Source organism: Ostrea edulis, chromosome 4 (assembly GCF_947568905.1).
Source record: "Ostrea edulis chromosome 4, xbOstEdul1.1, whole genome shotgun sequence".
Taxonomy (NCBI): Eukaryota; Metazoa; Mollusca; class Bivalvia; order Ostreida; family Ostreidae; genus Ostrea; species Ostrea edulis.
In genome coordinates, this window is record NC_079167.1 from 60,764,918 (window position 1) to 60,790,219 (window position 25,302).

The 25,302-nt window shown below is 34.3% G+C and overlaps 2 protein-coding genes across 11 annotated transcripts in view; one reads left to right on the forward strand and one right to left on the reverse strand.

Moving 5' to 3' along the window:
- On the reverse strand, positions 1 to 9,572 carry LOC125671153 (dehydrogenase/reductase SDR family protein 7-like). 5 transcript variants are annotated; one of them, XM_056163253.1, is made up of 9 exons: positions 9,479 to 9,552; positions 7,590 to 7,693; positions 7,013 to 7,115; positions 6,756 to 6,914; positions 6,383 to 6,483; positions 4,363 to 4,582; positions 2,681 to 2,773; positions 826 to 978; positions 1 to 281 (listed from the first exon to the last, which is right to left on the reverse strand). In XM_056163253.1, exons 4-9 carry the CDS (start codon positions 6,898 to 6,900, stop codon positions 70 to 72), a joined length of 924 nt encoding a protein of 307 aa, XP_056019228.1. In that variant the 5' UTR covers positions 6,901 to 6,914; positions 7,013 to 7,115; positions 7,590 to 7,693; positions 9,479 to 9,552; the 3' UTR covers positions 1 to 69. The 5 variants fall into 5 exon arrangements, with proteins under 5 accessions (XP_056019228.1, XP_056019229.1, XP_048762609.2 ...); XM_056163254.1 differs by lacking the exon at positions 7,590 to 7,693 and adding an exon at positions 8,371 to 8,746; XM_048906652.2 differs by lacking the exon at positions 7,590 to 7,693 and having other exon boundaries at positions 9,479 to 9,572.
- LOC125671151 (ubiquitin carboxyl-terminal hydrolase 22-like) overlaps positions 9,559 to 25,302 on the forward strand; it is a 21,495-nt gene continuing 5,751 nt past the window's right edge. The window contains exons 1-11 of one of the 6 annotated variants that reach the window (XM_048906644.2): positions 9,559 to 9,808; positions 9,995 to 10,127; positions 10,258 to 10,371; positions 10,978 to 11,085; positions 11,710 to 11,885; positions 12,115 to 12,307; positions 13,461 to 13,563; positions 14,188 to 14,303; positions 14,849 to 14,906; positions 15,553 to 15,679; positions 19,120 to 19,283. In XM_048906644.2, coding sequence (XP_048762601.1) covers positions 9,689 to 9,808; positions 9,995 to 10,127; positions 10,258 to 10,371; positions 10,978 to 11,085; positions 11,710 to 11,885; positions 12,115 to 12,307; positions 13,461 to 13,563; positions 14,188 to 14,303; positions 14,849 to 14,906; positions 15,553 to 15,679; positions 19,120 to 19,283 — 1,412 coding nt within the window. In that variant the 5' untranslated portion in view covers positions 9,559 to 9,688. The remainder of the gene's footprint in view (positions 9,809 to 9,994; positions 10,128 to 10,257; positions 10,372 to 10,977; positions 11,086 to 11,709; positions 11,886 to 12,114; positions 12,308 to 13,460; positions 13,564 to 14,187; positions 14,304 to 14,848; positions 14,907 to 15,552; positions 15,680 to 19,119; positions 19,284 to 25,302) is intronic. The other 5 variants (XM_048906646.2, XM_048906645.2, XM_048906648.2 and 2 more) reach the window with 5 other exon arrangements.

Here is a 25,302-nt window from a genome sequence, read left to right on the forward strand (position 1 = left end):
TTCCTTTCCATTTTTATTATACATTGTAATATATTTAACAGCAGAATAGAATAATTATAGCAGTTAAGATTATTTGCACTTTGAGTGTTGTTTCTTACCTGATTTAGCTCTATAACACATTATTAAAAAAAATATAGAGGGACATAATGTTCTAATGCACATGACAAGTTTATGGAGAAAAGGAGCTAGCACAATGTCATTTTCTCTGAATTCCACTGCTTGTCGAATCCTTTGGGCAACCAAACCTGGCTCCATTCCAGTGGCTGTGGTGCTGTCCATTTCTGAAAGAAAAAAAAATGAATGTCAAAGCATGTAATCAACTCTAATTCCATCAAATATATCATTGTTTACTTTCAAATTCAAACTGCAACTGTCACTTTCTAGGATTCAACACTTTCTATTATATTGCAACTTGATGGTTAAAAATGTGGCTTTGTGGTCCCCCTTCACAAAAAACATACACAATGTTCTTAACACAATCAGTATCGTGTAACTGAACGTAAACCTACTTAGAAAAATGCATCTGCTTGTGTGTCAAGCTATATGGTTTAAATACCTCTTCTATATGACATGTCCAGAAGAAAATCAGTTAAGTGATAGAACTTTCACAAGAAGATTTGCAAAGGAATATATTGACTATCACTCAAAGATTCTTCATGACATAAAATTGCCAAAAGATCACGCTAAGTGATCCAAAACACAAGGAAATGATTTCTGAACTCTTCCTCACACCCAGTGACATAAACCTTATTAAATGTGTATTAATATGACATTCAGATATTCCAATTCGAGTATCGGTCTTATTGGGACAATTCTAATGCTTACTGTTGTATGTTGATCCATCTCCACACACTGCATTCTGGGATAGGTTGGTTTGAATGTAGCCAGGACTAACAACACACACATGGATATTGTCACTGGAAACCTCTGCTCTCAGAGTGTCGAAAAAAGCTTGAAAAGCATGCTTGGAGGCTGCATCTAGAAAAAAACTGCTGAATCAAACACCAAGCAAAAGTTTCTCTATATCTGTAGACAAATTTACTAAACAAGAGGCTTATGTGTCATGATGCTCACCCGAGTTATAACACTGGTAAATCAAGGAGCAAATTTTCAGCATGCTGATTTTAAAAATCACAGACACTTAACAGGGCATGCATGGACATGATTTTTGATCGATTGAATTGACAGATTTTTGTTATAAAAATGAAGAGCATTTGCAAAGAAGTGGATTAAAAATATTTTTATATAAGATATACTTTGTATTTGCATAAAATCTGGCTATCATTAAAAATTGTGTAAACTTTTCAACATGCTTTTCAAAGCCAGGAAATCATGTGCGGAGGTGAGAACACCAAGATTTCTACAACGTATGTCAAAAGCACTCAATATTTTGATATACATTATTGATCAATCAATCTAGGGAGCAGCATAAACAAAAACAAAAAAGAATTGAAAATTTTAATTGTAAAAGCTTTTATTCACTGAAGTTGCCAACTTTGGGTCATGCTGATAGTTGCTTGACATGTAAACATAAACAGAACTCATGCCTTCTTTTAAAAATGAAACTACATCCTTGTGTCAGTTTTTGAAATTTAGGCTTGTTGCTATGTTTTACATGATTCAAATATTATCAATTAAATATATAACTAATTAGTTACAGAGGGCTTCTCACTAGATTTGATCACTTACTCTCCCATCTCATAACCCAGTGAAAGTTTAAAAATGGTTTTTTATTTCTTTTGTATTTCAGATAAAAAGGCAGTTTTAGAATATGCCATTAACTGCCTGTTGTACACAATCACAACATGGTGACCAATCAATGATGACACGGTGACCAATCAATGATGACACGGTGACCAATCAGTGACAACATGGTGACCAATCAATGATGACACGGTGACCAATCAGTGACAACATGGTGACCAATCAATGATGACACGGTGACCGATCAGTGACAACATGGTGACCAATCAATGATGACACGGTGACCGATCAATGACAACACATTGACCAACAAACAGGATTCTTGTGTTATGCTAAACTTCTGTTATTTAGTCATTTTTATCCTTTTTTTGTACTAAGGCTTTCTGTCATCATCATCATGAATGAGTGTGTTTCTATTTCATTAAATGTGCATTTCAGATGGTCCATTAGGCCAAAAAGAGGCTTAATCAAAGATTTGAACATTTGGGGAATTTCATACAGGACACAGACTTGTGTTTCTGTGGATTTGTTATTGCAAAGATAAAGAGTTAGTCTTCCTTTCTATTACAGCTACTGATAGATTCTGTTACACTCTGGTTATCTGAGGGATATCCCTGCTTCAAAATGGTGTCTATAAGTGACATTATGACCTTTGGCCTCCTATAGGCGTTATTCATTAGAAATTGAAGCTATGACATCACCATCTTCTGGATTTAAACATCTGTGGTCATTTTCACAAAAAATCTTATGACAAAGATAAAAAAAATTTCTCTACCTTTATACCCAACTGGGTGCAACTATGCCCTAAGTAAGAATGCCAGTTTTATCACCTATGTATATACATGTACTTAATTTTGCTCATTCTGAAATATGCGAGTGGATCGAGAATTATAAAAGAATTACAATGTTTTAAACTTTTCACCTTAATAATCATAAGATTTTATGTGTAAAGGTCCACTGATGCTTTCCCACTTACATGCTGATCGGTATGGAATGGCGATTTTCCCTTGCACACTGCTTACACCTACAATGGATCCACCTCCTTGTTGTTTCATGTGTGGTAAAACCTCTAAAACAGATATCAATGCAGGGTTACACAGGAGGAACTCAGTTTAGTGTTTCTGTAAAAATCAGTAATTGCTAGCTTTATTCCTTGCATATTAGTTATCTTAATCCCACATTTATTCATAAGAATTTCCATTTGTGAATCATTAAATTTAATAGTAAAAGCATTCGCATGAAGTAACATTCACTGGTATTTACATTGACATAATGATTGGCTGATTCAAGGAAAAAATATTAGCAAGAAAGACATGCTTGCAAAACTCGTAGATTTTTCTCGCATGCAGGCAATAATTGGTTTATACTGTATTCTTTGTGAGACACTGTTAAAATTTTCATAGGATCCAATTTTCAATGTTCAAACTATTTCCATCGAATCAAAATAGTGTAAGAACAGGAAAGGTAAACGACAATTCTTCAACCAAGAAATCTAGACACTCCCCTCTCCCACCAAACATGCTATTTTTTGCAAACCACACAAATTTTTGACCCTATGGAAATGAGTCTGAGTGACTTTCCTTATTTTATACACATATACCAGTTTTTCTTTGCAGTAATTAATGCAAGTAAATATGATGATTTTCTTTTATCATAATGTGTCTCCTTTCACTTTTTTGGTCTAATGGCAATGAAATTGTAGGGGAAATAGTACATGTATGTATTGTGTGTGTTGTGCATGGGTAATATTCACCAGAGTCAATAATACCAGGTTCACTGTGAAGCTGTGCTCACATTTTGTAGACCCCTTGTTTCCTGTAGTACGGATATCCGTAGCTTTATTCCTGGATACAGTAGAGGGTATTCAACTTTTGTAGTTGGATACAGAATTTATTTCACAAGTGTCAAGTGGGCAGGAAACTTTGATATTCTAACTTACAATGTCTATCCATCACAAAGTAATGGATCTGGATAAAACATTTGGGATAGATGGACAAAAAGATGGACACAGTGATTCAGTATTACCCTAAACTTGTAGTTTGTGGAGGGTATAATCCAGATTTTATAAACAATCTATCAGTCCAGTGGTCTGGTAAAAGCTAGCAGCATTGACCAGTGTGTAAGAAACATATTTTTGAAAGGTCTGACACTCATGTCAGAAGTTTCATCATGTAAAGTTTCAGTGGTAAAGTTCAAACAGTACTTGAGGTATACGTAAGTAAAATGTGGAGGCCCAAACATCCAGGTGTCCCTCACCACATATTATAAGCCGGCTGAGTTCGACTTGACTAAAAATCTAATAAATGCAATCGTAGAATTTGTTTGTTTTTTTCTGTATGTGCTGTACAAAGTCAATATCAATAAACCAGTGCTTCAAACCAGGATTTTAAGCCAGTCCTGCTTTGTGAAAAAATACCTTAGTATACAGAATGTACATGTAAATTGTTTCAGAGTCAGTTTTATGACAAACATGATAAACACTCCCTTCTTGGTCTATAACAAGACCTCAAAATATTGTGTTACTAGTTTGTTTAAAGGAAGACAATTTTTTCATTTATAAATATTCACAACGTCGATTCGAGTGCCTGTGTACATACAATATGACATAACTGCTAAAGTATGTAAAACAAGTTAAATTTTTTTCTTCTTCAAACTCACCTTTCACCAATGCAATTTGTCCAAAATAATTGACTGCCATTACTTTTTCGTCCACACATATTTGTGTATCACTTATCTCCCCCCTGTAGCTGACTCCTGCATTGTTGATGAGAATGTCTATTTGTCCAAATATTTTCAATCCCTTGGAGACATACTCCTGCATATTTTTGTAGTCCATCAAATCCATGATCAGAATTTCTGGAGAAAATGTGTCTGGCAACTAGCAAGAAAACCAAATATACACTGAGAAATAATATGAACAAAATCTAAATACATGTTGTTTTGCTAAAACAGATCAACAAAAGTAGTAGTGTAATACAGTACCTGTGTGAAAGACACCAATAGAAAGTGTTTTTAACATTAAAAGAGATAAAGGGATAAGCTAACATAATTTCTGGTCTATGACACATAATTAATGGTAGAATATTATTAAAAAAATATTCTACTGAAAATTTATTCGGTATGGATGAAATTGTCTATATATAGTGTCTGTTTACTGTGGCCATTAAATAAACATTTTAGGTCAGTGTCTCAGAATATATGTACAGGCAACCATTTCTTCTCTGACATGTGAAAAATATTTTAAAATCTAAAATTGACAACATACATGTATATTTGTTAATTATCAATTGATAGAATACCACTACAGGTTTCTTTTATTAGTAAAATTAATTGAAATCTTTATTCCATTAATTAATTTAATTATGACATCATGTATGACAAAAATGAAACACTGCATGCTAAATTTCCACACATGAAACTTGTTATATCAATGAAACATCATTCATTGTATCTTGTTTATTACTAAATGGAACTAAAAAAATGTTGAATGGAGAAGTCATGTTAAGCAAATGGATATATACACAAACTGTTCACTGTTTTAAGACAAGTAGCAGACAAAAATGTTTACATAGACCTAGTGAGAGACAAAGTGAATTTTAAAGGAAGTCAGTTAGAGTTGACAATATCAACCTCACAAAATTTATTTACAAGACTTAATTTTAATCAAATTTCACAATATGACTTGAAATTACAACATTTCCATGCAGGTGTACTGAACATCTAGCTGCCACAATAGCTGCAATAATGTAGCCCTCTCAACTTAATTCTGACACATTGCAGCTACTATCACATTGTCATTTTTATGCAAGACTTTCCAACTTTTGCAAAGAAATAATATTTAATGTTTCTAAATACACTTGTACTCAAGTTACAAGCTTTTTTAACTTCAAATTGAATTAATGATCGACTGACCAGAAAGGAGTTCGACTGTACTTTTTGTATTTTTGAGTGTCAATTAATGTTGCAAGCAACTCTAGATTAATATAATCATGTCTGAATAATTTATAAAATCACACTCTTTCAAATGACATATTTTCAAAATTAGTCAAAATACAATAAACAAATTAAATGGTTCAAATGCTAGGTTGCATGTTTTCTGAAACACTCTATACACATACTAAGCAAATTTGTCAAAGAGTTAACATCAACTATGTTACACAGAAAAACAATCTTATCAAGATTCTGACAATGACACAGAACAAAATGAAATAAAATAATAATAAAATAGAAGTATGAAGAAAAGAATGTGACTAGAATAATAAACATTATTAGTCCAAAGAAAATCACTGGAGTCTGAAGAAACTAACAAGTTCATTTTAGACACTGCAGCAATTACCAAGGAAATTGTATTTAATTTTAAAAGTTCTGTGATACTTAGTTTATTTGTTCAATCAAGGAAAAAGAAAAAAGATACAAGAAACACCACAGCAGAAAATATTTCTAGGAAAACTGCTAAACACAACAGTGCCATTGTATATTCAAATTTGACAACTATATGCATTTCCACAAGAAAACAACTTCTTTACCTTTCTCCTTCATACATGTACACAAGTATATTGGAAATGTTCCGAGTTACAGTTGAAAATATATTCCTTTTACCAGTTTTTTTAAAAACCAGTGCAATGACACTCATTGTGCAGCGATATTCAATATAAAATCATCCACCGAACACACATACCTGCTTCTTAATGACTTCTTCTCTCACTTTATTTAATTCCTCGTGGTTTCTCCCTGCCATGATAACCCTGCAGCCTGCTTGATGGAAAGTCGCAACACATGCTAAAATACAACTTGGAATTAATTCATATTAACGAGATATATAGTATTCTGAACATTGGCATTTGACTTACCTGAATGCTCCTGCCATCGCACAATGGTTTTGTGATACTTCAAGAGGGAACAATCAAGTGTAAATACATCTAGTGAAGACTTCATTCACCAAATTAATATTAAATATAATATATCTTCGTACTTGTCAATGATCAATGGATATAAGTTTGGTTTTTTTTTTTACAAGAACTCAAACTACTACAGTTTATATAAATACAAACCTTTCCCTAAGCCTGAATTGGCTCCCGTAATCAAAACTATCTTCCCCTTTAAATCTTTCCTCCTTTTGTGAGACAGGACAATATTGAAAATGTAAAGCAGTCCCAGTGGACAGCCTATGATACTAAATACTGAATGCCAAGACATGATTTACTTACAACCTGAAACAAAATAAGTCTATTAAGTTATGTGGCTGACTGTGTAAGTGTCGTGCATATTTAGTATTTCATAAAGATAATAATATATATTTATTATATACCCATCAATGTATCGTTCTCTGATACTGTGGATTTCACAGCCTGTGATCCGGATTTCCGGATCATCACTGTGGTTTTCTGATTCTGTATAAGTATCCTCTGAAACTGATGACGTCACAATGCATCAACGCAACGTTATTTGTGAAAAATTTTGACCGGTTCACAAACAAAACTGCGTACACAAAATATAATTTCACTGTATGTCTGTATTTTTGATAATTTGGATTACATTTAGTATCTTGTAAATGTGGATTTAAAATGCATAAGAGGGTATATATTATAATAAATTTATCATTTACTACAGTAGGCCTAACTTGATCAGAAGAGTTGGATTACGTCTCGTTGACAGGCGCAGATCATCAGATCAAAATCGACGCTTCGCGTCTCGTGTGATCTGATGATCCGCGCCTGTCAACTCGACGTGATCCGACTCTTCGAATCAGGTTACTATAGTAATAATAGAGGGCGAAGCCCTCTCACGGCCCAAAGGGCCGTGAGAGCGGAGCTCTCCCTATAGGTAACACGTATATACATGTTTAAAAGGGAAATATTGGAAAATAATGAAAAATTAAACCATACCTATGGAACTTGAAAAGTTTGGTACCAATGGCGTCGATTCGAATATTAGCGCGTGGACATGTATTCCTCCATTTTGAATATCGTCTACCCTAGTTCACGTCGTTCTGAGATGTTACATAAAATCCGTAAAAGCATGTAAATCTTATTTTCTTAATCATATATAGATCTAATCACTCCACGATTAACGCCATGTTTTTTGTTGTGGTTCAAACGCTATGTTTGTAAATTTGCTAAATAACGACGCTGAATATGACGTCACAATGTACTGTTTACATCAATTGCGTTATATTTCCCGCGTTCAATATATAGGCGGATCAAATGTCCAAAATTAGGATGCTTTGATACAGCTCCGTCCGCGTGCTAACTTCAGGTTGTTTTTGTTCTGTTTAGGATATAGATACTAATGCCAAAATTGTTTTGCTTCGCCCTCAAACACGGTCACGCCGTAAAACATATTAAACAACAATAATACATTCTGTATGCAATGAAAAAGGCCGTTATAAAACTAAATAAAATTAACCAATAAATTCAAAATGGTAAAAATGTAACCGTAATGTTATCGTTTATTATTATTTTAAGAAACTCATGAACTCGTTCATCTATTTAGTCGTATTACGGTTTTATATGTAATTATTTGCTAAAACCTGTTACAATGAAAATTATAGAGGGCGAAGCCCTCTCACGGCCCGAAGGGCCGTGAGAGCGGAGCTCTCCCTATAGGTAACACGTATATACATGTTTAAACGGAAAAATTAGGAAAAAATGAAAAACTATACCATACCTATGGAACTTGAAAATTTTGGTACTAATGGCGTCGATTCGAATATTATCGCGTGGACATGTATTTCTCCATTTTGAATCTCGTCTACCCTAGTTCACGTCGTTCTGAGATGTTACATAAAATTCGCAAAAGCATGTAAATCTTATTTTCTTAATCATATATAATCACTTCACGATTAATGCCATGTTTGTTGTTGTGGTTCAAACGCTATGTTTGTAAATTTCCTAAATAACGACACTGAATATGACGTCACAATGTACTGTTTACATCAATTGCGTTATATTTCCCGCGTTCAATATGTAGGCGGATCAAATATCCAAAATTAGGATGCTTTGATACAGTTCCGTCCTCGTGCTAACTTCGGGTTGTCTTTGTTCTGTTTTGGATATAGATACCAATGCCAAAATTTGTTTGCTTCGCCCTCAAACACGGTCACGCCGTAAAACATATTATATATATTTATTATATACCCATCAATGTATCGTTCGTTGATACTGTGGATTTCACAGTGTGTGATCCGGTTTTCCGGATCACCACACTGTGGTTTTCTGATTCCGTATCAGTATCCTCTGAAACTGATGCCGTCACAATGCATCAACGCAACGTTATTTGTGGAAAATATTGACCGCGTCACAAACAAAACTGCGTACACAAAATATAATTTCATGGTATGTCTGTGTTTTTGATAATTCGGATTGCATTTAGTATCTTATAAATGTGGATTTAAAAGGCGGAAGGGGGTATATAATAAATTTATCATTACTACAGTAACTTGATCCGAAGAGTCGGATCACGTCTCGTTGACAGGCGCGGATCATCAGATCAAACTCGACGCTTCGCGTCTCGTGTGATCTGATGATCCACGCCTGTCAACTCGACGTGATCCGACTCTTCGGATCAAGTTACTATAGTAATAATATATATGTATCATCAGAGGTTCGAAGCGTAAACAGAAAGTAAGTAAAGGTAAAGTGAAAGTAGATATACTAGTACTAAGCATTAAAACGTCCCCGCTTCTGTTTATATGCTATGTTTCACAATTCTTTGAAAACTTAAACATGGTAATGTTTATCAATTTTCAGTTTACATCAATTGTTCGTTGAAATACCTCAAAATCAATTTCATCCCAACACCGAACACGGTTGACCACCGACCACCACCAAAAACAAAGTTGGCGGAACCGGAATTTGTACCATGCGTGAACTCGTATAAAATGAGGCACGACTGCGCATAATCTTTGTCAGGTTTTTGTCGAGACAAGAAAGCTGTTATTTCAAAAAATGAAACAAGGAATTTGCAGTCAAGAAGACACGTTATTATGACTATGACAAGTTGTGAACACATAATTGAGTATAAGTCTATATATGGAACCAACCAATTTCGAATAATTCATGCATATTTTATCGCTGCTTCGTCGGATAATGCCAGACGAAGAAAGGTGTTTTGTTTGTTTGACAATCCCAGTTTATTATTAGATTTCCTTTTATTTGAAGTGAAAAATATCTTTATATTATATAAAGGTGTTATGATATGACTTGTCGTTTATTATCCGGCTTCATTAATTTAAAATGGAAAATAGACCCAAATGTTGACAAGGAAATCAGATAATTTTCTGTTAATTTAGGGACAGTCTGGGGTATGTCACACCTGCCGTTTTCCATCCTTCAGACTTCATGCCTGTCTATATTGTGTCTACTTTGGCTGTTATACAACCAAACACATACATGAGCATGCCTTTTCCAAGAACCACAACTTGGGTAACAATCAATTTAGAAGTGGCAAAATCCTGTCTTTTCTTTCATGCTGCAAAAGATGATATTTGAAATCAGAATATGAATATTTATGGAAATATGTATTAAATAATTGGTGCGGTTATATTTTACACAGCTGCAGACATGACTTATGGGACGATTTACTGCTTTGAATGTGGAGACTATGTGTATGACAAAGAACTGGAGAGCATTGCACAACTTCAAACCGACAAAGCTTCCAAATCATTAGGTTTCACATTTTATTCTTGGAATATGAAATAATTTAAAATCTTAGAAATGATATTAATGACAATTGACAGTGTTGGAGGAATTTGCTAGAATATAATCTGTGAGGTCAAGAAATTCTGTTGGAAAATAAAACTTGAGTCTGAACGGGATGATTTTTATTTTTAAAATAGTATGTAAAGATTGAGGGGTTATTTAGAAATTCTGGACCCAGTTGCTCAAAAATTAGCTAATTTTAACTGACAATTAACATCAAGTTATTGCTGTATAAATGTAAAAGTTATAATGACAATTAAGTTTACTAGCATTTGTGCAACAGGGTCCAGATATTGAGGTTACAATTTCTATTCTACCATGTTGATGTTTGTAAACTTGTGCATACTATGAACCAATAAATCTTTTGATGCAACAATTATATTTTGATGTCAGGGGTTTATAGAAAATTTAACACAGTTAAACTGTAGTAGAATTGATGCATATTACAATAGATATAATCATAATAATTTTTTAATACATGTAAGAATGTTTTATAGATGGCACATAACAATTTTCAAAACTAAACACTGTGTTAAAGATACTCATCGTTGTCTCATTGTATTTTCAATCAAAGCAGGGTTGAAGTCTTACAGTTTCATAGCATGGGAACCAACAGATGTAGAAGTTGAAATTCTAAGACAGAATCCCAAGAGAAGAAAAGTAGAAAATAAGTCAACTATAGGTAAACTGTTTACGTATCACATTGTAACATGCCCTCAGTTTTAAGCTTCACTGGTCTTTCTCTGATTGAAGTTTGACTGCAGTCTGTCTGCCATCTGTCTTCTGATAACTTTTGAACTACCATTTTTGACTTCTTGAGAACCAATGTACCAAAGCACGCCAAACTTTCCATATAGAATCCCTGGGTAAGGGTGATTTGACTTTCTTCAAATGATAGAGAAGTAAGTAAGAATTTACTAGAAACCACTAAACCAGAACAGTCAGACTTGTATGAAAGCATCTTTGTATACATCTTCACAATGTTAAAGCTGTGTGAATACACGACCCAAGACGTTACATATTTGCAAAGTCTTGAGATTGTGAAGATGCCTTTTATAATGATGACCAGGGTTGTCGCTATGGATTTTTCAAGGTGAGTCCTGGACTCGTTGTTTATGAGCAGCTCGAGTTCCATGAAAATTTAATGAGTCCAATGAAGATTACACACATCCTAATGATGTGTGATTTTTCTGCACCCCTATTCAGAATGAACGCAAGCTGATTCTTTCCTTTGTTTACTTTATTCTCTTACAAATTGCAATCATTAATGTAATTAAGAGATAAACTAATATTCATATGCTTACAGGATTGAGAGGACTAATCAATTTAGGAAATACGTGTTTCATGAACTGCATAGTGCAGTCTTTGATTCACACCCCGGTGCTACGTGATTTTTTCCTTGCTGATAAGCACAACTGTCAGATGACCTCGGTAGAAGCCCAGCAGTGCCTTGTGTGTGAGTTGGCAAAGCTTTTCCAAGAGGTATATAGATGTTTGTTATTTTCATAGGGTTTGATACTATAGCTACCTTTCCTACAGAACACATTTTGTACATATTTCTGAAACTGGAAAGGATATGTAATAGCATGCATCAAAGAGATCGTGATGAACATGAAAATTTAAGATACTGTTGCATCCGAAAGTTGTTTGAAAATCTATTTGAACAAATATACCCGATGTTTTGAATGTTCATAAATGTGTCATTTTTCAGTTTTATTCTGGTAATAGAACTCCGCATATTCCGTATCGTCTATTACATTTGGTCTGGACCAATGCTCGGCATCTAGCAGGCTATGAACAACAGGATGCTCACGAGTTTTTGATAGCAGCACTTGATGTGCTGCATCGCCACTGTAAAGGTTACTCTGATAATAAGTGTTTATCCATCAACAAATTCTTTACAGGTTTGTACAGGCTTGTATATTCCCTTTTCATAAATTCTCATTTCTGTTCTTGGTTCTACTTGTACAAGTACCATCCTTGTGATGAATAGATTTATCTTTCTACTGCCATTATTTTTTAAAAGAAATGCACTGTTCATAGATAACTTGCAGGAAAATGTAAGGGGAATACAAGATTGTATGAACATTCATACACTGCATATATACATGTATTATGTATTTCTTGCATGTGACATACATGTAGAGGTTTTGTCTGTGACTACTTGTCAGTGACTGGCCTGTGGACATTGCATGAAGTTTTTTGTCAGTGTTAAATTCATAATGTCCCCCTATAGCTGCAATAATGTGGGCCTCTCCAATTTCTCTTCCCCCCCCCCCCCCCCCAAAAAAAAATCAGAGAGGGCTGCATAGTTGCAGCTAAATGTCCCCTGTCATGAAGAATGTCCAATGATGTACACATATTGATAAACATTTACATCAGACATGACTTTTTTTGGCATGAGTAACCACTTTGTCCTGTTCCTATGTATGTATCTGTAAGTTGTCCTGTCTGTGATGTGGGGATACAAATGGTGTCAACATACAATCACATGTATCTACTAATGGTCTGTGATAATGTGTTATTGGAATGCTTTATATGGAGGAAATATTGTTATGCATGAGTGCTGTATATATCTGGAAAAGTGAACTTTTATAATACAATACCCTCATCATCAATGTATACACCAGACTTCATTATAGTGAGCACTTGGAAAGCTGTTCTTATGCTGTGTCAGTTCTGTTTAGTTTAGATTTTAAAATTTTATGTGTGAGTTTACAATCTCGTGACACTTTGCATGGCTAGTAACTGGATTTAGAATAATTCACTCGGTTTATCCTGGGTATGAATGATCTTTTGTCCCTTTAAAGTAAAATAAGTTTTTTTTAACAATGGTTATTTCAAGACAATGCATACATGTAGAGATAGTTTATTTTTCCACACTAAAAACTATTTATCAAAGCTTTGTTGAATAATTATGTATAGCAACCTAATCTATGCTGCCATTTTATCAATAAAGTGTATGGATTTCGTATAATGTAAATATTACTAATTTAATGCTTATATTTAGAAGTTGAAATTAATGCATGTAACTGCATATTCTTAATGATTCTACAGGGAGAAATGGAATGGCATCAGGGAATCCCCACCATTGTAATTGCATCATCGACCAAATCTTCACTGGTGGTTTACAGTCGGATGTAACGTGTCAGCAGTGCAAGTATGTAAAAACAGTGGAAGTGTTTGTCTTTTACATTACAGAGTGATTATGCTGCGATTAATGACACTGTGATTAATTTTGTCTTTGTTTTTTTCTGGAGTGGCATCATGCAATACATGTCATCTTACAAGACGCCTACTCCTTATTGTTAGTTAATGTACAGAAATTGAATCAAATGAAATTCATTGGCATCATGCTTAATTTTAAATGTAGGGATATTTATTCCTTAATTTTTTAATGTGTACTTTGCCCCTTTTGGTGAAAATTACTGGTTGAGGTGCCCTTTCCAGGGTTTCTGATTTTCTAATTCGATTTGTCAATGACTCAGTCCAAATGGGTTGTCAGTTCATCCCGTTTTAACTTGCTTACATCTGGGTGGGATGAAATGATGGAATGAAATTTGTCAACCTTTAGGAACAACACGTAACATTTTGTTTCATGGTTGACATTCAAACTCGCTACAAACCTTGTAATGGGCCTGTGAGAAATACTCAGTAATGTTGAAGAATGAAAGTTTCTCCTGTGCACCAAAAAAAAAATTAAGCAACTTGGGCTGTTCATTTTTACCACAGGATAGCATCATTACATTTAATTGTTTTTGAGATAGAAAACTTTCTATTTCAGTAATGTGTCAACCACAATTGACCCAATATGGGACATTTCTCTTGACCTGGGACCAGGACCACCCATACCAAACGTTGTCCTCAACATGAACAACTCCAGCTCATCGCCAATTTCAGGTGTGTCATCCTTCCTGTAGATATGAAGCTTGCACATTAACAGATATAAACAAGTCATTTTCAGTATATTTTAGATACATTTGTATTCGGGTAGCCTGTAGCTGCAGATCTGGGGAAATATCGGGACAGGCTAGAGACCTACAGTACAGAGGGAAAATGTGTTAGGAATTTTTTTATATAAAATATTTGAGACGAAGATGCAAGAATACAGTGATATAAGACCTCAGCTGTGTGCAGATTTTTCTGCTTCGTAAATTGCAGGTTTTATAGGGGGTGGATCTGTTCTGTAGCTCTCTGGTCTGTCCCAACATTTTCCCAGAGAGCTACATATATGTATATGCAGCTAGGTAACCTAACACCACTACATTTCATTGATGATTTAATTTCATAGGACAAATTTAAAAAAAAAAATGCATAGATTAGTAATCATTGAAATATGATCGAAACTGCAGTAACCTTTTTCCCCATTTATGTAGTTCTCCTATTTATCCATGTGGTTAGTGACATTAAAGATGTTTAATAAGTGTTTGTTTTAATTTTCACAGGTTTTACAAATAGTCCAGGGACATATGAACCTACCTCACTGTTAGATTGTTTGAAACGGTAAGTTGGTAGGATGGGGATTGGAATTGGAGAAGGTGAAGTGCAGATAAATGTTTGACAGTTTTGAATACTTTTAAAATTGATGTCTGTGATGGGTAAATTCTTCATGGATATCTACATGTACAAAAACAAAATTATTGTTGTTTGAAGAAAGATTGTAAACAGTTTATGGCATATATCTATTACTGACTGGTGACAAGTTGAAAAATATTGTATGGAAGTGAATTTCAATCTTAACTCACTTATCCCATGGGGATCCGGGATTTAGAATAGGTCCTCAGTACCCCCTTACTTATCATAAGAGGTGACTAAATGGGGCAGTCCTTCGGATGAGACCGCAAAAACCGAGGTCCCGTGTCGCAGCAGGTGTGGTACGATAAAGAACCCTCCCTGCTCAATGGCAATAAGCGCTGAGCATAGGCCTAAATTTTGCAGCCCTTCACCAGCAGCGGTGACATCTCCATATGAGTGAAATATTCTCGAGAGGGACGTAAAACAATATTCAATCAATCAATCTAACTCGCTTAACAGAGCTTCACATTCTAATTATACCCTTCTCAAAATACTCTGATCAACAACATACATGTAATTGTTGTCACATAGTTCCTGATATTCAGTACATATGATATGAATTAATCTCTTGTAGATTTACCAAGCCAGAGCACCTGGGGAGTTCAGCTAAAATCAAGTGCAGTACATGTCACAGTTACCAAGAATCCACCAAGCAGCTGACCATGAAAAAGCTGCCAGTAGTGGCCTGTTTTCATCTCAAGGTCAGCAGGAATATCTCACTTTTATGCACGTCATGATTACATGTACAGTACTTCTGAAAGTCCCAAGTAGGTAGCTGCTTATGACTATCTATGATTGATATTTTATGTTGGATTTTGAGATTGAAAAAAAATCTGCAACATCTTGAAAAACTGTTTGCATAGGTCAAAGCTATGAGTACATGTAGTTAGTAAGAAATGCTGTTACCTGACTACCAAGTTGCTCCAAGTTTAATGTTATCTAGTTTAACATTGAGGTTAGCTTGAATACTTTATATTGCCTGCCATGACATATTTAAGTACATATACATAGATAATATCTTACTTAATGTGTTCTGGATAAATAATTGAGGGCGCTTTTTTCACAAATTTGATAACTGTATCGCTAACGAGAGTAAAAGTGGGTTTTTATACGCCCGTCTTAAGATGGGCCGTATTATGTTATGGCCTTCATGTCCGTCTGTCTGTCTGTCTGTCCGTCCGTCTGTCTGTTAGCTTTTTCGTGTCCGGCTCATAACTTAAATACTATAAGGCCTAGAATAATCAAACTTTGTCAGTTGATACATCTTGGGTAGAAGGTGTGTCGCACATTAAAACCAGGTCGCTGTGACTTTTAATTAAGAAGATATGGCCAAATATGGTAAAACCCTGTCCGGCTCATAACTTGAAAACTATTTGATCTAGAATCATGAAACTTGGTCAACTTATGCATCTTAGGTAGAAGGTGTGTTGCACTGTACTTTAAGGTCACTGTGACATTTAGTTGAAGTGATTTTTTGAAAAAAGTATGTTATAATTGGTACAATCCCTACTCATATAAGAGTTTTGTAGAAAACCTCATTCAAAAATGTTACATCAAGAAAACACATATTTTTTTTATGATATACTGTACAGCTTTTTTTAGCCTATGTAATGTTTCCTTTGTTTCTAACAATAACATGAGAAATTCCACTTGTCCCATGGGAGTAGCATGCAAAGGGCATTTTGACAAGACTAATTAATGAGTTTTGTGTAGAGCATCTCTGATCAACATGATCAAGCAGGTGTTATCTTTATCTCTAGGGAATTGGGCAGAGAGATCTTAGCCTCTTAATTGCAGATATACCAGAAATTATTTGTGAAAGTGAATTTGTTTGTTGTGGTTAGTCTTTATTTTCAAAATTAATTTGACATTGTACTATATAATTTTTAATTTTTTTTCTCAGCAACCTATATGCAGAGTATCATTTCTCACTAAGACAACAAATGGTTGCAATATGTATAAAGGCCTATTTTAATGATTAGTATTTTGATGTTTTGTTATGGCTGTGGCATTGTTCAGAAAAAAGATATACAATGAACAAAGCTGCAGATTGGGCATTTGTGTAAATCTGAACAGATGAAATAGTATTGCAATAACCATATTAAAAAATGTTAATTCAAGAAACTACACATTCTTCATTATATACACTGTACTATACAGCAGTATATAACAAACAAATTATTTCTTTTGTGTCAGTAACAAGAGAAATTTCCCTTGTCCCATGGGTGTAATTATCAAGCAATTCAGGAGGCATTTTGCTAACAGAAAAATTGCATTCTGTCAAATTACAGATTAATTAATGAGTTTAGAAGATTTCTGTTACAGCAATCTGATCAAGGAGGTGCTATCTATATCTCTTGCAATCGGGAATTGGGCAGAGGAATCTGGCCTTCTAATTGATCTGTCAAATTTTAGAACAGTTCTAATTGGTAGCCATTACTTTGAAAGTTAATTTGGTATAAAGTTTAAGAATTAATATGATATTGTAAAATATATTTTTATTTTATATCTCAACAACAAGGTGCAGATTGTCATGTCTCACTAAGATGACAGTTTTACAGTCTAAGAATAAACATAATGACTAATGTTTGATGTTTTATTACGCTGTGCATTGTTCTTCATTCCTTAAAATACAATGAGCAAAGCTGCAGATGTGCATTTCTCAAGTCTAACACAACCAGTTGAGAAATATATGATGTATTATTTTTTTCTAATTAATAACTACACCATAGGAGATGCACCAGTGTTTGAAATAACCGTTTTTAATCTATATTTATTTATATTGACATCACCATGCATATTTTACTTTTATACTTGAAGATTTGACAAAGGCAGATACTGATATATGTATTTTTTGATATGTTGAATAAATCAACCTTTTTGAGTACTCCCATTTATTGTAAGTTGTTTGCTTGGATAAAGGGCTATCTTGCACTTTAATCATTTCATTGAAAACATTTGGGAAAATGTTTTTATATCCTTTTAAAAATCATTAAGCTTACATTATCAATATTTGAAGCAATGTCACATGAGGCCATAAAGTGGGTAAGATTCTTAAAGGAAGGTTGACATTTGGTTCCATGCATACCTATCTCTTCATGGTGATATGTTCATGTTAACAATATGTGACGGGCGTATCATGTGCCGTGGCGGTGCACTTTATTACTTAGTACATGTACATTTCTGTGTATTATTGACTATAGTTTTGTCTTGAGCACAAAGTGTGATAAAGCACTGAAAAGGTATCCATTCTCTATAGTTTTGTGAATTTAAAGGAAAATTTAATGGGACTATAATGTAATTCTAGTTACATTTCACTCTAATTTTTAAGGAAGGTAAGTAATCCATATCTATAATTCCATACAATTTAAAAGATTTGGACTTTTTTTTTTTATCTATGCCAAAATTTCAACAACATTGTAAAAACTTCATAGACAATTAATTTTTTCATGCCACTGTCCTCTGAATTTGTATTACATGTGTATAAAAACAATATATACATGCGGTAAATTGTACATTGTCCATGCTCCCATTACTTTCAAATCCTCCTTAATACAAATAACCTACAAATTTGTTCCTCAGTATTTTATGATGAAACTTAATCAAAGAATTGAGGGCATATGCAATGTAGTTATTGGTCTGTCTGTTTTTCTGCAAAAACTTTAATCTTTGCCATAACTTTTGAATAGATGGTGATAGAGCTTTCATATTTCTTATGTGGAGCAAAGTATTTGACCTCTTGACCTTGGAGTTTGACTTACTTTTGATAAAACTATAACCTTGGCCATGACTTTTGAATGGATATTGAAAGGGCTTTCATATTTCACAGGTGTATTCCTTGTGACAAGACTTTTCTTTTTGGTACCAAAAGTTTTGACTTCATGACCTTGGAGTTTGGAGTTTGGACATATGGGGACATCAGTGTTTCATACACATGACTTATTTTATAATATATAGTAAAGGTCTTTATATGTCAAGTTAAAACGTCATTACAGTGCCGTCATCAAAAGATGACAGGCAATTGATCAACACAGGTTTATTACAGACAGATGTTGTTAACTTTAAACATTTCATGAGGACAGCCAGAGACTGTCTACTCAGGTGATACTGCTCTCCTTTATTATTTCCTTTACATTTACAGAGATTTGAGCACTCCACCGGCCTCCATAAAAAGATCTCAACTTTTGTATCATTCCCAGAGGAGTTGGATATGACTCCATTCATGTCCTCCTCCCGAAATAATACCAATGGCTACAGGAATCAAATTATACACGAATCTGCCAAAGGGCTTTCATGTGATAACAAGTAAGTCTCAAACTCTAATCATATGGGTTATTATGTAATGTCTCAGAAATTCAGCATTATACATGTATATTAATAATTCAATAAACAGTTATAATAAAAAGAATTAATTGTTTTTAATAGATACACTAGTTAAACTTCGGTATCTCGAAGTTTGGGTTGATTTAACATTGAGATGTCGGGGGTTTTACATAGTGAGAGTCAGAATCAGAATTTATTATACCCCCCGAACGAAGTTCTGGGGGGTATATAGGAATCACTCTGTCTGTCTGTCCGTCCATCCGTCTGTCCGTCTGTGCAGATTCGTGTCCGGGCCATAACTTCTTTGTTCTTTGACTTAGGCATACCATATTTGGCACACAGGTAGATCACCATGAGACGATGTGTCAAGTACCTTCATGACCTCTATATGACCTTGACCCTTGACCTCAAGGTCAAAATTAAAGGTTTTTTACAATGGATTCATGTCCGGGCCATAACTTCTTTGTTCTTTGACATAGGCATACCATATTTGACACATGAGTGTATCACCATGAGACGATGTGTCATGTACCTTCATGACCTCCATATGATCTTGACCCTTGACCTCAAGGTCAAAATTAAAGGTTTTTTACAATGGATTCGTGTCCGGGTCATAACTTCTTTGTTCTTTGACATAGGCATACCATATTTGACACATGAGTGTATCACCATGAGACGATGTGTCGAGTACCTTCATGACCTGTATATGACCTTGAACTTTGACCTCAAGGTCAAAATTGATTATAGGGTTTTGACATAGTCATACCATAAGACATGGGTGTATCACCATGAGACTATGTGTCATGTACATTCATGACCTCTTTATGACCTTGACCTTTGATCTCAAGGTCAAAATTATAGGTTTATGCCATGGATTTGTGTTCGGACTATATCTTCCATTTTCTTCTACAAATGCATACCATATTTTTACACTCAGGAAAGAGGTAATTTATACCTATTAACAACACCCTTTGGGAGATTGGGGTAAGCGGGGGGTATTCTTAGTGAGCATTGCTCACAGTACATCTTGTTAAACTTGATCATGATGTGTTTAACATTTTGAATTTTTGTGTTTGTTATTTCATTAATGCCATATGTTCAGTAATAAGATATTAAACGTTTGAATGTATTTTATTCTTTAAGACTTTGTCAGATTATTCAATTATTTGTACATGTATATTCTACTCATACACGCAAATGTGCCTCACGTGAATTTCACGGGAAAATTTCTATGTGAAATTCACGTTAAAAGAGCATCAAATGTGAATTCACACGAAAAAAATTCATGTAAAATTCACGTGAATTTCATGTGAAATCTTTAACATGAATTTCATATAAAATTCACGTGAATTTCACATAAACTTTATAACGTAGAATCATACATGGATATTTTGATACCCTGAATCTCGGGCTGAGATGAACACAAAAAGGAGTACAACTCTGTATACAATCTGCTGATAATTTAATTGCTTCAGTTTGTTTTTACATGGTTGTCTCCATTGTCCTTTTTTTTAAATTTCTTTTTAAACTCTGAAAAAGAAATATTTTTGTATTAGAAGGACTGTTCAATATATAAAAGGAGTCATCTTAATCCTTATATACACATACTATGAATGAAATTGCATGTAGATGTAGCAGAAACGAAGAAAAAAAGTTGCAAAATTATCAATAATTTGTGTTTGAAATAAAACTTATGTTCTGAATTACGATTATCATGTTCTCTGATGAATAAGGAAAGATTAACAAACCGTCTAGAGCTATGCGATTCTGCGACACGTCCCCGAAGTGACATCCGTATTTTCACTGTCGTGCCTATTCGTTGACGTACCCCGTCTAAAGTAATTCTCATCAGTCTGAAATAAGCGGTTGCATTAAGAACTTTAAATCACATAAATGTAATAGGCCTAATGGCTTGAATTTACACTGAACATTTATGATTACAATACTCTATCTCATCTTACCTATGGAGTTCCTATGTACTTTCACATACATCAGACGCGTCAGACGGCTTACTTGAGTGTGATGTCACAGTCTTGTAAATATTACCGGAATCTGACTGTAGTGTAAAGCTTTATATATTTTTAAAAAGTTATCTAAATATACATGAACAGTAATGTTGAGGATTATTTATGTTTTTCACTTTCTTCCGAATACTAGAAATCTGTGTTTTCCTTTCGATTGATGATCTACAAATTCGGGATGGTGAATACGGCTGATAGAAAATTTTCATTTCTACATGCGTGTAGAAATTTCTACATCAGCAATTTCCAGTAGGTCTAACTTTATGCATACACCAGCTTCCAAGGTATCACATCGGTAATTATTCTCTATGTATATGGGGGGGGGGGGGGGGGGGGGGGGGGGGGGGGGGTCCTAGTCTATCGACAGCGGAAAACAATACCATGGCATTTTTTCCCACTTGCACAATACTACCCTCAAATCACATGTATGTAAACAGCCCAAGTGCACCCCGACAAGTAGCCTGTCACCAACATCATAAAGCATCGATATAAAAAATGTAACTCATCTTCAGTAGTTTACAAAACTGACCAAAACAACGATCTTTTGGAATACATGGTTTTGAATATCTACCAGTTTGAATTTCTAAAGGGTGGGCAAATATTCTTACTACTCTCACATGGAAATTTCAAATGGTCTTATTAGTTTTAATTCATAGTTCTTTCTGATTTTACTGTAAAATAGTAATTTTCCACGTTAGAAAATTTCGTGTTTTTGAATTTGCATGTTTTAACTCTATCAATATAGTGATTCTTCAAGTAGTTGGAAAATGTGCTTTCATTCATATCTATGATGCTGGGAAATTTAGTTTATTTTTTAATTCTTAAGAGAAAAAATAATGGGAAATGAGAGAAATCAGTTGAGGAAAGTACATGTAATCATACTGCGTACAGAACTACAATTTCGCAAATAAACGAGGAGGGCGAGGCGTGAGCAGGATCTACTTTATTGGTCGTTTGCCAACATTTTATAAATGTACTATAACTTAAATTGCCTAATCTCCATATCATTTTATATTTTACCTTAATTTTATTGTTTTTTCGCTTGAACATATATTAAGAAGTGTGAATATTTCAATTTAATCGCTTTTCTTGTGAAATTTTTAACGTGAATAGCTTTTCACGTGAAATTCGTGTGAAATTGTTCGTGTTAATTTCACATGAAGAACTTTCACGTGAAATTCGTGTGCATCTTTTCATGTGAAATTCACGTGAATCACCGTTCACATTATTTTCTTGCGGAAATCAAAATCACATTAAAATTTTCGCAAGGAACTAATGTGAAAAGTGATATAATGCTTTTCACGTGAAATTCATGTGAAAAATTTAACGTGAATTTCATGTGAATTGCTGTTCACGTGAAATTCATGTGGACATATTAACGTGAATTTCACGTGAAACACTTTTCACGTGAAATTTACGTGAATTTCACGTGGAAGGTTCATGTGAATTTCACGTGAACAGCATTTCACGTGAAATTCACGTGAGGCACATTCGCCTGTGTAGCTGTTATCATTTTTCATACTGCATGACACATGTCTTTGTCAGCCATTTCAACATAACTGGAAATCTTACTTGCATTGTAAATGCAAAACCTGTCTCTGTTAGAATGACATAAAACGTAATGCATTTATAAATTTTTTTTACAATGCACATGTTTGACATGCATTTGATATACAGGAAAAAATCTTTATATAATAACATACATAACAGAAGCTACACACACTTTTATCTATTAAAGAACTGATTTAAGTCGCAATACAATCACACATTGATTTACCTCACAATACAATCACACATTGATTTACCTCACAACACAATCACGCATTGATTTACCTTACAACACAATCACACATTGATTTACCTCACAACACAATCACGCATTGATTTACCTTACAACACAATCACACATTGATTTACCTCACAACACAATCACACATTGATTTACCTCACAATACAATCACACATTGATTTACCTCACAATACAATCACACATAACGCAATAGAATCACAGGAGATCACTATGGGGCACTATCATACATTTTCGTTATTGCGATGCAAGTTTACTGTTTGCTAAAAATTTCTGTCTTCTGCTGTGACACAGCATTCGTTGGTCTGCAATCCTGGCAAAGGTTTTCATAATTAGCTATCCCCTAGGTTGGCTACCAAGTCCTAAATTTGATTGCTTAGCTACCATGAGGCTGTGTTCTGATGATTGAACAATATCCACGGTTTTATATAGGAAAGATTATTTTTTAAATGAATTATAGATGTATGCTTCACTTTCATATATAATTTACTGTTTTTACTTTGATTGCATAATCTATGCAAGCTGGTGTATTAAACATGGCATTAAATGTACCCAAGCTACAAAACAACATGTCATCCCCTAGTCTGCCTTGATTTATACACACTAACTTGGTTTACATCATCAAAATCAAGATAGGTTGCAAATCAACAGGTTAGGGAAATTGAGCCACACCTGGATTCCATACATGAAGGATGAAGGTGTTTACCTTGTGAATATGATGAACAGTCTTACAGAGTAGTGAATTGAAGTCATACACTGACTTTTACGTAAATGTCCTGCTCAGTAGAATGTCAAACGACAACGCAGGCGATTTTAAAGCATGGGGTCATAATTCCACTATGAGATAAATGGGGTATTCCAGGTTACTGTGTTCGCGATAATGAGGTTTAATTTCATCCTTTATATGGTAAATTTCATTTAGACTGCACAGTTACTTTGAGATATCCAGGGTATTTATTTGAAATGTTGGAGTTTGAGATACCAAAAGGCAATTGTATTTGACATGAAATACTGTAAATTCTTTAATTTTATGGTGTTAAATTTTCATTGCTTCTTACAAGGGTACCTTTAACATGGATTTAAATTTTTTAAAAATTCACTTTTGGTGTATATTGCAAAACAAATTTAAAAGCTGTAAACAACGTGAAATTAAAACCTTTGTGATTATTAGCTCTTCTGAGCCGAAGGCTCAAAGAGCTAATGCTATGGCCATTTGTGCGGTGTGCGTAAACTTTTTAGAAAAAGGGCTATAACTCAAGAACCCCTTGGCCATTTTTTTTCAAATTTGTTACAGGGTATCATTGGCCCAAGGGCTTTCATACATACTAAATAGAGGGATGTGACCCTTTAACAAGGGGAGATAATCAGGAAAATACAAACAAAAGTAGTGGTTGCTAAAAAATCTTCTTCTCAAGAACCACTTGGCAGATTATCACCAAACTTACACATAAGGATGAGGATATGTTGTAGATTAAAAATTGTTCAAGGCATTACCCTGGGGCAAAGGACGTGGTCTCAAGGTCACTTCAAAGTTGACCTAAATTTATATTTCCTTAAATCGTTAATATTTTAGTCATTATAAGGACTAGGATCATCAAATTTTGACAGTTGATGCATCTTAGGATCTTGTGTCAAGTTGTTTCAAAAGTAGGTCACGGTGACCTACTTTTTGAATTTTGCAGGTATTTATTTTAAAATTAATTTTGATGCATATCTTGGACACTTTGAAGCCTATGATCATCAAAACTTGTCAGTTGGTGGATCATGGGACCTTGAAATGCGTCAACTGAAAAATAGGTCACCGTGACCTACTTTCTGAATTTTATGGCTTATCATTTATAGATATATTTTAAGTTGTTATTTCAAATACCGAGAGGTTTAGAATCATCAAAGCATCTTGAGGCCTTGAAACATATTTATAAAAAAGTAGGTCACAGTGACCTACTTTTTGAATTTTGCAGATATTCAAATTTCACATTTTCAATTTTAGATGCATATTTTGGGCACTCTAAAACCTAGGATCATCAAATTTTGTCAGTTGATGCGTCTTCAGTCTTCGGTTTGTGTCGACCAAAAAGTAGGTCACCGTGACCTACTTTTGGTATTTGACAGCTAAATTACTATATTTCAGACACTATTTGACCTACAATCATCAAACTTTGTCAGTTGATGC

Bases quoted from the DNA above. Each gene is read 5' to 3' on its own strand.
- LOC125671153 (XM_048906652.2), bottom strand. From the start codon at position 6,900: ATGTCTTGGCATTCAGTATTTAGTATCATAGGCTGTCCACTGGGACTG. The intron at 2,774-4,362 runs GTGAGTTTGAAG...TATCTGTTTTAG, and splicing joins ACAAATTGCATTGGTGAAAG to AGGTTTTACCACACATGAAA. The intron at 282-825 runs GTAAGCATTAGA...TTTTTCTTTCAG, and splicing joins AGATGGATCAACATACAACA to AAATGGACAGCACCACAGCC.